Source organism: Panthera tigris, chromosome B3, assembly GCF_018350195.1.
Source record: "Panthera tigris isolate Pti1 chromosome B3, P.tigris_Pti1_mat1.1, whole genome shotgun sequence".
NCBI classification, from domain to species: domain Eukaryota; kingdom Metazoa; phylum Chordata; class Mammalia; order Carnivora; family Felidae; genus Panthera; species Panthera tigris.
In genome coordinates, this window is record NC_056665.1 from 27,574,514 (window position 1) to 27,588,460 (window position 13,947).

Consider the following 13,947-nt stretch of genomic DNA (forward strand, 5'->3'; position numbering starts at 1 on the left):
GGGGACAAAACAGAAGAGACTCTTAAATATGGAGAACAAACTGAGGGTTACTGGAGGGGTTGTAGGAGGCGGGACGGGCTAAATGGGTAAGGTAAATGGGTAAGGGGCACTAAGGAATCTACTCCTGAAATTGTTGCACTATATGCTAATTTGGATGCAAATTTTTAAAAATAAAATGAAAATTAAAAAATAAAAAGGATTACATAAAAAGGACAGTTCTATTTAGCCCCCAACACATGTGTTTGCACCCCCCTTATCTCCAGTCCCCCATCCTAGGCTCACCCCCTATAGTTCAGGTCCTGTTGGGTGGGGCCTATGCCAATCCTAGTGCCCCATGAGCATCTGAAGCACAGGAAATGTGCCCACTTGTCCTGCACTTACATCATCTTCAGTTGGGGCTAGGCGGAGGGTCCACCCAGAATTTCTTACTGCTTGGTCATGTTTAAAGTACCATTTCTACATCCACAAGGACACTCCAATGTTTTTTGCATTTGGTCAATAAGCATTTCCTAAAATAGACATTTCTGTGTATCATTCCATTTCTCTGGAAGAGGTGGATGACTACATTTTACTAAGAACAAGCTTGTCTTATATGGATGACTCTTGAGAGGGTATATAAGGTAATATTTTCCAAACTAGAACAAAAATTGTCAAATTCTGAATACAAAAGTCACGAATGAAAGAAAGGAAAATCTGCCAAGTACAGTTACATCTGATGAGCAGGAGGGCTGGTAACAAAACCTATAGATCCTTACCTATTCATACAAAAATGGTATTTTGTTATCTTACTAAAGATAAAACCTGAAGTCCTGTACAACACAAGGACAGAGTAATAACAGGATGAGAGAGGTAAATATACAATCTATGAGCTCTGTGAGGACACCACACCATCTGAAACTACAGAGAAAGAAATGCACCTTTGTTAATGTACTCCTGTCACCCAGATGTGGTCTGCTACCCGGGTAACCTGCACAATGTCCTATATTGGTCTGGCTGAGGAGAGGATGGCTATTTCCCAAATAATCTCTTGCTTGTAATATATCCTCATCAGTAATGTTCTCAATAAAACATTTACCAAAATTTTAGGTGAGAAAAATGCAAAGCCATAAGATGGTCATGAGCCCTCTTCCTGCTGCCTGGTGCCTCGCCAACATTCTTGACTGACATGGTACATTGTCCTCTGTGCTGGATTATGTTGCCACTTTTGTAATCACATTTAATCACAAAGTATGACGTATTTGAACACTAAAGTCTCTATACTATGCTACTTACGTTGTATACACGTGGTTTAATGATGTCATGGCATGCAAACTATAAACAGAAGACATTGCTTCCCACATTTCACTCTACAAAAAACTAAAGAGGTCCATGGATTTAAAGCCCCTGAAAGCACAGTGCATACCAGGAGGCAGATGGGAACATATCTCAGTATGTAAGAAAACTCCTGCCTTTCTGTGGCAATTTCTTCTGGAAAAAATAATATTATAATACTAAACTCTAAGACTATATGAAGGTGTTTATACTCACCAACAATCTCACTGGGCTCCCTGTTATAAAGCTTTTTGTTCCAGAAAAGGAGTCTGAGGAGTGGAAAGGAGAACAGTAGAATGAGGCAAATCCCAACGAACATGTGTGCAGTAAATCCTGCGAAGTCCAGGCCCTAGAAATAGAAAAGAGGAAATTAAATGACAGATAGGACTTTCCCCTGAAATAACAGATAGCACAGCTCCCTCTTCAGGGATCACCCCCCACATGAGGGTTCCAGGGAGGGCATAACACCGAGACCCAGCAGGGGCAGGCACATCAGTATGGTGGATGTTAGCACAAGGGCCACAAAGTCCAGCACAACACCCAAGAAAGAACAGGTACTCTTCTTTACAATATTGAAAATGCTTAAGGTTTGTTTCTTTCATATTGATAAACCAATTCAAACACGAAAAACAATCAACCTTAGGAGAAAACAAAAACAGGCTATCACAGACACTCTTAATCTTAACTGGGTCTACCTTCACCACACAGGACTGACACATTCTCCCAGGACAAATAAAGACTGACAGGGGCAAAACATAAAACTATGTGGCAATATTTGCCCATTTCAAGATAAACTTGTTTTTTTTTTTAATATTTCATGTAAATCCCTGCTATCTATGTGAAAGAGCATCCTTGGCTGGAGAGCACAGCCCTCTACAGGGTGACCAGTGGCCATCAGGACTGAGGTGGTTCAGAGTGTCCCTACTGTCCACAAGGGGTCCAGGAAAGAACTTCTCCATCTCGTCACACTTCCTTTGCCTGTCTGCAGAACTATCTGCCATGGTCAGCTGCTGAGGATATCTCTCTTTGGGGATAAAATCTCCACTCAGTTAATCTGTCAAGGAATAAGTCAGCAGCATCATTGGCTGGTTTTGTCTTTCTTTTACTCAGCGCTTATACCTCAACGGTATGGTGAAGGTGATCCCTGAGCCCCCAGCATGACAGATAAAGTTGTTGTCCCCATGAAGTTGTCCATGAGAACCAACTTCTCATCTGGTGAGAACTCTAGGTTTTATCTGCAGTGTCTATGGACCACTGGTGCCACAAAGGAGGTTAGAAGCCCAGTGACAAAGTGCAGGTATGGGGGGCTACTCCAGGGCAGGAAGGACCACAGTAGTGTGGCAGATATATGTGCTCACACAGAATGTGGGCAAGTCTCTCTACCCCGGGGTGGGGGGGGGGTGCACTCAGGGGGCTAGAGGGGCAAGTCCCAGAGAATGTAAGTGAGTACCTTGAGAGACAGTGCCCAAGACAGGGGTCAGGAAGACCACCTTAAAAAGGTCTGCATTAGGAGGAGAAATATTTACTATATTGTTGCTTATTAAAATTTATTTGTCCTTTTCACTTCTAGAAAAGATCTAAAACCACTTCTAAATTTACTAAAGATATAACTAGAAGCCATTATCGGTAAAGTTGTGTCAGAGTTTAGGCTTGACAGTTGTACAATAATCTGAAGTTCTTAATCTCTTACAGTTAGTTATCTGCACGTTCAGTGGTTACCCGGGAAAACAGCATTACGAACGATAGATGGAGCTGCATGAATTCATCCATACATAGACAGCAAGAAACCTACAAAGAGGTGGGACTCAAAGAATGTTTTTAATGGCCATATAAGATTTCACCACTTTTCTGGTAGTTCTTCAATAAGGATATTACCTTGGACTTGGTGTTCATCTATAGAACTCATGCCCCAAACATCTAGTTTAAAAAAGTCCACAAAACTTTCAGGGACACCTCAAAATCTTTTAATGTCTTCTAAAATTAAAAGCAAAAAGTGTTGCTGGAGGGGAGGTGGGCAGGGACATGGGTTAAATGGACGATGGGTTAAATGGACGAGGGCACTCATTGTGATGAGCACTGGGTGTTGTTGCTAAGTGATGAATCACTAAATTCTACTCCTGAAACTAATATTACACTGTATGTTAGCTGGAATTTAAATAAAAACTGGGAAAAAAGCAAAAGAAGAACTTTTGAGTCAAAGAAAATGGCCTAAAATAATATGAATATATTTGTCTTTATACCAACTCAGTCATAGAATATAATTAATATTTTTTGAAGGAAGGTGACCACTAAGGCAGAGGTATTTGTATCCTGAGTAATTCTGGGTCCTTTTTTGAACATATTAACTATAAATTTTTTGTCCTGTTAGAAACTATGGGGAAATTGAAAAAAAAAGTGAGGGGTGGATTAAAGAAAGAAAAAGACTAAGGGGGTCCTAGGAGGCCTTCACAACAAAACAATACAACTTTGAGTGGAAGTATTTGGTTGCTACCAGAGTTGTAATGGGTGGATTTATCAAGTAAGAACAATGCAGAGTGGGAAAATCGCAGCTGAAAAATTTAAGAATAATACAGGCAGATGAAATATATCATGGGAAGCAAATAGTTTCACTAAGCTTATTAGGTGCATGTATCTGGGCCTACCTGCTGCTTTACGTGCCTCTGTAATTTCCTACACTCTTCTCCTTAATGTTCTCAGTAACAAAACCACCCACTATTACACTTCCATCAATACAATGCTTAAATGCAGCCCTGTCTTGCAAGGTGCTGGTTTTATTTTGTCCCCTTTAGTCTTGTTTTGTACTGTTTTGGTTTGGGATCCACTGAGCTATGTTATTATTAATTTTCCACAAAGTCCTCATTTGACAGTGGAAGTGGTCAAAATTTGAGACATGTAAAACTATGAAAAAAGGATCCCCCTCAGAATCATATTAGAACATCCACGGCTTCATAAACTATATATATTCAAAGGGGATATATGTATCATCTGTCTGAGTAACTCTTGGCTCACCAATATCATTTTCTAAGGGTCATGCTTTCAGGCTAACTCTGGGACAAAGTCAAAACAGTCAACTGGGTTGGAGAATGGCTTAGCTGAATTTGCTGTATGTTTTCATAAATATCATGGTGTAACTTGAAGATTGAATCATATCTGGATACTCAATAAGTAGAAGACCCCAGCTCTATAGAGTGGGTGTGATGACAGGAGGGATCTGGTGTGGTACATCCTTAATATGAGGATACATGGAGTATGTGGAGGAGAGGTCATGATATACATGGATCTGAGGAAGGTAGAAACCTCTGGAAAAGGCATAGAAATGGGTCATCCCAACACACAGAAAACAAAGCAGGCCATAGAGGGCATGAGGTCTACTACAGAATGTTGACCCAAGAGGAAAGATTGTAAAAAAAAAAAAATTAAAAAAAGCAGAACTCCAAGGCCCACAGATATTGGAGAGCCATGTGGAATCAGAAAACCCACAAAGGAAACTAAGAGGAAGTGATAGGAAAGGCAGAGCAGGAAACAGCAGAGAGTGACAGCATCAAAGTTGTCAGCTGATGGAGTGGAAGAAAATGGTGGTGGAAGAGCAGCAAAAGAACACCCCAGCATGCATACTGCATGGTGTGAAAGCCCTGAGGAATGTCCCAGTGTACACTTCTCTGGGGCACCATGGAGAAAGTCTTCCTCTGACCTATGAGATGTCATTCAGAAGCACAGGGGACATGGCTCCCCTAAACAGATTTTTCAACTGTTATTTAAAAGATAGTTAAACAGTTGTGTTCAACACTGATAAGTCTCCCTAGAACAAGCATAAAGGGGTATATGTAACCAGCAAAGGATTACATCCCTGTTAGCCCACTGGGAGATGAAGGAACAAGGCATTATTGAAAGTCCTACTACAGTGTAGAAGGACCCTGGAAGTCTTCCCCACCCACCTGTTCAGTACTGGAAATCCCACCAACAAAGAACCATCCTAAGAGATCTGGGAGCAGTGAACAGGGTGTAGAAGGGTATGTTGGAAGAACTTTCTTCATAACTCCCTTTAACTTCTTCCTAATCCTCAGGGAATGTGGAAGAATTTTCTTATGTGACTTATTTTACTGTTCCAAAGTCCAGTACTGTTTTTTATAATTCCTCTGAATTACATATGGAGTATTAACTTTCTTCATTAATATTTTAAAAATTAATTTCAAAATTAATTTTTATTTTATAATCTTTTTTCTTCCTAGTTCAGTTCATAGATAAACAACCAAATAATGCAGAATAAATGTGCACACAAATGTGTGGCTGTGCTATCATTGATAATGAGGTTTTATAAATTAATCTCTGCTGAAGACACTATCCCTGGAGCCATAAGTTCATTTGTATCTCTATACAAATAAGTATTCTCTTATCTCTGAGCTACTATAAAATAAATTAAAACCACACTTGGTTATCTACAAGAGGACATTCATTAGATACCTTTCCTATGATAGACAGTTTAACCCAAAAATTCAAGGAAAGTCATTAAGTAGAAGACAAGGAACTCCATCTTCCATAAAACAAGGATAGCCCTAAAGCCATTTCCCCAGAGGATGTCACTTGGGCACAAAGCTGTGTGAGAAGCCTAGGCTAAGCCTCAATGCAGAGAGGGTGCTCACCTCCACGGCCCTCTGTGAATTTTTATGAAAACCTGACCTTTCTCACTTACTGTCATATTTAAACTCTTGATATTTACAACAGCATGCCAGCATGTCATGGAGGAATGTGGAACTAGTATAACAGACTGTCCCTTCAGCTTTCTATATGAGTTGGTAGAGGCCCAGGACTCAGAGCCCATCTAGGGTCACATTCTACTGTTTAGTTCAGAGCATTCAGATTTAGGACTCTAAAGGAAGGCTTAAAATGATGCAAAGTTAACTCAGTTTGTGCCAAGAAAGACATCATGCTCAGGATTTTACATTAATACTAATGTGATGCTCGCCAGGGACAGCTAAGCTGTTGCATTAATTCATTAATATGTTGTCATAAGAAGAAGAAAAAAGGGGAGACAAATAAAAGAAACTGAAAGCCAAGTTCTAAAAACAATCTAATGAAATGGAGTAGCCATGCTCCTACTTGAACTATTTCTATACCTATTTTACTATAAATTGTTTTCTATTTGAACTTTTAAGGCTTTAGCTTTTACATTTATGTCTGTGATCCACTTATGAGTTAGTTTTTAGGTAAACTGGAAAGTGTGGATTGATGTTCATTTTTCCTGCATATGAATGTCCAATTTGTTCCAGAACCATTTGTGAAAAAAAAAAAAAAAAAACAACAATTCTTTCTCCACTGAACTGGCTTTCCACCTTTGTTTGTTAAAAATCATTTGTTCATCTATGTGGAGGTCTACATGCAGACTCTACTTTGTCCCATTTACCTATTTACTTTTAGTGATGCTAATACCACACTGTCTTGACTATTGTAGCTTTATAATAAATCTTGGAATTAGGTAGCACTAGCCCTCCCAATTTGTTCTTCCCATTAAGAGTTATTTTTGGACATTCTGGACACTTGAGTTTCCAAATAAATTTTAGAATCAATCTGTCAATTTCTACCAAAAACAACAAACCTGCTATGGTTTTGATAGGGATTGTATAAATCTGTAGATCAATCTGGGAAGAACTGATATGTTAACAATATTGGGTCTTCTGATCCATCAACAAAGTATCTCTTTCCATTTAATTAGATCTTTAATTACTCTACAATATTTTATAGTTTTCAGTATACAGGTGTTACATATGTTTGGTCAGATTTACCCTAAAGTATTTTATATATCAATGCTAATTTCCAATTGTATACTGCTAGAATATAGAAAACCACTAATTTTTCTATATTGATCTTTTATTGCACACTTGTCAAATTTATTATTTCTAGAAGCTTTTTTACAGATTCTTTCAGATTGTCTACATGGACAGTCACGTCATCTGTAAATAAAGACTTCCAATTCTTCCTTTCTGATATGGATGATTTGTATTTCTTTTCTTATCTTATTGTATCAGCTAGAGCCCCCACTAAAATGTTACATTGAAGTGGTGAGAATGGACATCTTTGTCGTGTTTCTGATCTAAGGAAGAGGCATTCACATCTAAGTATTATGCTATCTGTAGTGTTTTCAGAAATGCTCCTTATTGGACTTATAAAGTTCTCTTATTTTCTAGTTTATTGAGAGATTTTTAAGCAGTAATGGATGTTGGATTTTGCCAAATATTTTTCTGCATCTCAATAGATGAACTTTATTATTTAGTTTGTTATTATTTTAGTTTTTATATGAACTTTGTCATTTAGTTTGTTAGTAAATTACACTGATTGGTTTTTCAAATATCATACCAATCTTCCATTCCTAGGATAAATTCTACTTGGTTATGATATATTATCCATTTTACATATTATTAAATTGGATATGATAATTTTTTAAAAATTATGTTTAAAAATTAAAAATCAAAAATCTATGTTCATAAAACATTTGTTAATACTTTATTATATTGGTTTTGTCCACTTTAGGTGTCAGGGTCTCGTAGAATGAGTTGGAAAGTATTCTCTCCTCTTTAATTTACTGTGAAGCTTTATGTAGAGTTGGTATTATAGCATTATCTCTTCCTTAAGTATTTGGAGAATTCACCAAAAAAGACATCTTAACCTTGGTCTCTCCAGACTCTCAGTTCTGTCTCCTAAACTCGGGCAGTCTGATGAGCTCCACATGGGTTTTTCCCTCTCTGTACTGCATCCTGGAAACTCTCTCAAGGCAGTGAACTGGGGCAATGATAGGGTTCAACTCATTTGCTTCCCAATTCTCAAAAAACACTGTAATTTTTTTGTCTGATGCCCTGTATCTTGATTACCATTATCTGGTTTACTTTGTTTGGGGTTTTGTTTTTTGAATTTTCGTTAATTTTCTTTTTGGATATCTCAAGCATCAGGGTAAATCCCTGTTACTCTATCTTGGCAGAGCAGAAGCTGTGTATCTTTATTCATCCATGTGTATCTACATACAAACATTCTGGGAAACTAGATGCACCAAATCATTAAGAGGATTTATCTCTGAATGGTGAGATTATGACAATTTTTAAAACTTGTGTGTATGATATACATTTTCTACAATAAATGTATTACTGCAAAATAAAAATAAAACAGTATCTTTCTCTAAAAATAGTTCTGTTCAGGGGCACCTGAGTGGTTGAGTGATCAATTTCAGCTCAGGGCATGATCTCATGGTCCATGAGTTCAAGGCCTGCATCAGGATGTATGCTGACAGCTCAGAGCCTGGAGCCTGCTTCAGATTCTGTGTCTCCCTCTCTCTTTGCCCTTCCCCCACTCATGCTCTGTCTCTCTCAAGAATGAATAAATGTTTTTAAAAAATTAAAAATACTTCTCTTCAAGGTGTCTGATGCCTATCTTGGGTGATAGGCGCTCCTAGAACAGATCACAAGGCTCTGCCACCTTCTGATGTGTTCTAGAATAACATGATACTGGGCATACTGCTCAGTTCACACAGGAAGCCTGGTGAAGTGTTGCCAGTTGGTTTCCCAGGGTAACTAGGGAGCATTAAAGTTTAGACAAAGCACCTAAGTCATACCCTGGATATCAATACCTTAGAACTATGCTCAAAGGCTTAAATATTTTTATAGAAGACAGCACAAACACACACAAATATACTGGCACAGTTCATAGACACACACATAAACATATCATCTAAAATAAATGATACCAATTTGGAAACATTTTTGCTGACACTTCACAGAAGAGCTACTGAGAAAATTCTAATGACCAAAGAATGATAAATGAAACCTATATAATTTCAAACTCTTTAAGATGTATAAAATACTGTTTTCACTCTCTAATACTTTTTTACTTTAGCATACAAAGAAATTATATGTTAATATTTATAAGAGCTTTCCAAAAATTCCTAAAGACCTTCATTTTATGACCCTTTAAAAAATGTTTAAGTTCTTCATCAGTGAATTCATCCACCACAATTGAAAATGTGAGGGACAGATTATTTTATTTTTAACATTAGTTGGAAGAAACCTCAGTTCCCATTAATATAATGCAAACATCATCTACTACACCTAAGTACATCATGTTATCCATCCTTTTCTTAATAATTTATCAGAATGGAAATGAATCAATTCAAACCACTTCACTCTACACTGGAGGATCAGTCACCTAATCTCCCCTCTCAAGATAACCAATAACACTTAATATGAAGAAGTGACATAGAAGAGCTTAATTTCTAATAAAGTCTTCCACATTGGGTAGAATGCCAAATGGGCAGGTAAGTTGGGACCTATATTTATTGAAAGCAACCCTATTACACTGTACATACCATCTTCCTCAACTCCTGGTTGGAAACAATAATGACGTTTGGTGGGTCCCCAATGGCAGTGGCAGCTCCTCCAATATTTGTGAAGATCACTTCTGCAATGAGGACTTGTCTTGGATCAAGGTTGAGCACCTCGCACAATCTGTCACAAATGGAGGAAAATAAAAGTAGCCATGTTCTTCAATTGTACAATCTAAATATTTTTAATGCACTTGTTTGTATAAGGGAGGCACACCACACACACACACACACACACACACACACACACACACACACACACACACACCTATAAGAAGTAAAATGCTGGAGGATGAACAAAGACAATGTTTACAGAGCTACAGTTGACCCTCAGAATTGCATTTCTTTGAAAGTCAACCAACCACCCACCTGTGGTTGGTTTCACATCAGTGTGAAAATGTACCCTCATCAACCCCCCACAGATCTGGAGGGAGCACAGTCCCTTGTGTGCAGGCCCTGACACAAGTCTGCTGGCCACCAGACCCTTCTGAGTCAGGGGTGGGGCAGAGCAGACAGCACCACAACTCAGTAGCTTACACCAAGTCTACCAACGTAATTCATTACCCACCTTCCCTTTCTCAGATGCTATCTTCTTGCCCCTCCCCTCTAAATACTATCCATAGACTTCTTCCTTAGAGAAGGAGCACACACTCTACAGCTGTGGTTCCCTATCTTGACTGCACATAAGATTTGTCTGGGAACCTTTGAAAGTCCTGCTGCCCGGCCCATGACAGACTAATCCCTGGGAGTGGGCCTGGGCAGCAGAAGTCTACAGGCTCCCAATGTGGATACAATGAGCCCAAAGTTGAAAAATGTTGGGATTCCTGGGTGGCTCAGTCAGTTAAGCCTCTGACTCTTGATTTTGGTTCAGGTCGTGATCTCTCACAGTCACGAGATGGAGCCCTGCTCCACTGAGTGTGGAGCCTACTTGAGATTCTGTCCCTCCCTCTCCCTCTGCCCCTCCCTCACTTGTGTGCTCTCTCACACATGCTTTCTCTCAAAAAAAAATTAGAGAGAAAGAAAAGAAAGAAAGAAAGAAAGAAAGAAAGAAAGAAAGAAAGAAAGAAAGAAAGAAAGAAAGATGTTGCTCTAAAGAAGGTTTGGGAAACACATCATGGCCCACCACGCCTGCCAATCCATACTGTCTACGTCCATATAGAAACCAGGCCTTGGGCTACCAGGCTGCTGCACTCAAGGGTCCTTCCCTTCATCTCCCAGGTCAGAGAGAAACTAACAGTACATCTGAAGGGGATCAGCCTACAGAGCCATGTGGAAACTGAAGAGGGAAAGGTGTCTGGGGATGAATGAATGAATGAATGAATGAATGAATGAATGAATCCAAGAATGAATCCAAAAACAGGATTATACCCCAATCAGCAGCAGCAGTAGCGCTCAGCTGAGGAAGTTTCCAGGATCTGCCTCAAGCAAGAAAATAATTAGTGTACATGAATCAACAATGGTAGAGAAAGCACAGAGATGGCATCCTATCTAAATGGACCAAGCTGTTTAACTGTGAAGACTATGCTCCTCCAGACAAAGGCAGAAGAACATGATTAAGCTTATAAAGTCATGAAGAATATGGTAATATATATAGTGAATATGAATACACTAACACTTAAATCTTGAAAGCTGTAACTTTTAGACAAAGAATTGCTACTCACAGAAAATTACAAAGCTGGTTGCTGTAGTAGTGAGGATATAAACAAATCCTAGCAAGGCTGAGAAAACCCTCAGCTTTCTAGACTGTCCAGGAATGCCAGGAATATGGGTACCCCATGGAAGCCTGCTCTCATTGGAACTGTCATCAGAGAGCACAATGATATTCTGGGACCTGGTGCATAGGTGATAGTATGGCTTTTAAACCAGTGACAGCAGCAGAGTCACCTTGGTTGAAGGGGGTGAAGGTCCCCTGCCTCTTGCCCTTGAGGTGTCCTAGAGGCAGAGTTTGGTGTCTGCCATTAGTAGTGCCTGTTACAGATTACAGCACCCTTGAGCCACATTTGTTCCAGCCTTCATTTGCCCTCAGGAGAACCCCACATACTAGGAAGTGCCACACACCCCTGCACAGGAAGGCTAAATCCCTGTCTGCATGTGGGGCATGACAATGCAGCCAAGCTTGCAGGAGCTTGGGCAAGAGACCAACTCTCAACAACCAACTCTCAACACTTCAGACTGCACCTGTGGGGACGCTGCCTGTTCTCTGCTCTTCTCCACCCTTATTTCTCCTCCCCTTATCCCCCACTCCAATTCACTCCACCTCTGAGAGACACCATTCTTCAAATTCCAAAGGCATCACCTAGATTTACTTCTGAGCCTTGGAAGTAGCCCCTTTTTGGTCACTTTGAACTTTTTGGTCACATCAGCAAAGGGAACATGGGTACTAGATTAAGCAACCAGAACACACTTGAACTTGCTGTGTCTCATGCCTCATGTCTAAGAGGGTCTCCTAACTAACAGAATCCTTAAAACACTAGCTTAGGTTAGTCCTTTTGATGCTACCATCCAGATCAGTGGAGCTGAGGTGACTTGTCTGGCACCCTTCACTACCTACCTTCCTCCCATGAACACTCAGGGAGTGTTTCCCTACAACCAAGTACCAGGACATGGTGGGTCCAAGCACGGAAGGGCCATGATATGCTGGGGAACCATCTTCAAAGTAAATAACATAAAGTCTAGATAAAAGTATAGTTCCATGGCCTTACAAGTGGCCTGCATAATGACCAGGACTGAAGCTCAAGCTTCAAGAGATTCAAGACAAATGGCCTCTGATGTTCAATAAATGTCTAATTAATGAAATGCCTAATTTAAAGAAATGAAATGGAATCAAATTGAATTTCTCTTTCCCAAAGTTACCCTGCAGAGCCTTGTCAGGCCAGGTCCCATAAGCCTCCAAGCCTGAGGAGAGCAAGATGGCTTCTCCAACTTCCCCAGCACCTGGATACATGTCCCTGACCATCTGGCAGGAGCTTCCACACTGCTCTGCTTCACCTGTGACCATCTCAATGGATAAGAACTCCTGTAACCCATCTGCCCCACACCCCTGGACAGCAAAGCCTACATCTGGTGACTTCCATGTATATTTCTATGGCCGCCACTGCTTCTGCCATAGCCATGGCCACAAGCAAAAGCCATAGCCATAGCCATGAGCACTGAGCACCACAGTCCTGGAGGATGCACGGGCTGGACCAGGGCACACCAGCAAAGGGAACATGGGGACTAGATTGAGCAACCAGAACACACCACCATACAGGGCCACTCTACATACCTTATCGTCACAGGAGTAAAAAGCAGCAATGTGGTGACATTGTCTAGGAAGGCAGACAGGACAGCGGCAATGAGACACAACATGATGATCATGGCCCACACTCTTCCCCTAGAGAGCTGGTACGTCTGAGATGTACACACAGAGAAAGGAACAAGCCAGGATCAGTGGGGTTGAAGAATAGATGTGACTTTTCATTACAGATTATAAGAGCCAGTGATCCAAATAGCCACAACATGGTGGATTAAAACTTAGACCAATGAGTTCCTAAATTTGCTAAGATGATGAAGTGATGGCCTGTACCTGGACATTCTGAATCCACCATGATTTACCCTCCTTCCCTCTGATTCTCCTTCTTCACAGTGCCCTTTGATGGTTCACTGGTCACAAGGTGATTGCCCTCTATCCCTTTAACATTATCCAGTATCTTACAATCTCCTTTTGGTTAGACAGCCTGGGCTATGACCCTCAAGCCTGCTGATTGTTGGTTATCTAAGGGACTTATATCTTAAGGATTTTCAGTACGAAGACATTGAGAGGAAGAGACCAGATATTTGAAGATGCAAGATGGTACACAAAGACGGCAAAAATTCTGTCATTCAGAGAATGACAAAGCAAAGGGCGTTGATGAGTAAATAGTCTTTTAGAAGAACTTTCCAGTTCAAAAAAGAAAATCAAGCACAACACTAGCCTTTGCATTAGCAAAACATGGTAAGATCTCCTCTCACCAACCCTGAGTCATAGCACCAGTGCAGAGTCTGGCCGTCAGAACTTGTTGGCGGATTTCCCAGGATTCCAGTTATAAAAGTGAATGTTTATATGTTCAATAATTAGAAAGTCATCACTGAAATTATTTCAACACAAAGTAAAGTAATCAGAAGCTGATGACTTGAAATATTTAGATGCTCTAAAATGCAAAACAATTTTTGATATGAAGCTCTCAACTTGCCAATTTAACTAATGCTACACAAACATTCAACCCAAATACTCTTTTCCTTGATCTCCTTCAGTT

The 13,947-nt window shown here is 40.0% G+C and overlaps 1 protein-coding gene across 1 annotated transcript in view; it reads right to left on the reverse strand.

The window, feature by feature from the left end:
• The window catches only part of OCA2 (OCA2 melanosomal transmembrane protein), a 471,457-nt gene that overhangs the window by 320,758 nt on the left and 136,752 nt on the right, over window positions 1–13,947 (reverse strand). Inside the window, exons 12-14 of the mRNA XM_007098939.3 lie at window positions 12,939–13,063; window positions 9,659–9,797; window positions 1,528–1,660 (exon numbers count right to left, since the gene is read on the reverse strand). Of these exons, the coding sequence (XP_007099001.1) occupies window positions 1,528–1,660; window positions 9,659–9,797; window positions 12,939–13,063 (397 nt within the window). The remainder of the gene's footprint in view (window positions 1–1,527; window positions 1,661–9,658; window positions 9,798–12,938; window positions 13,064–13,947) is intronic.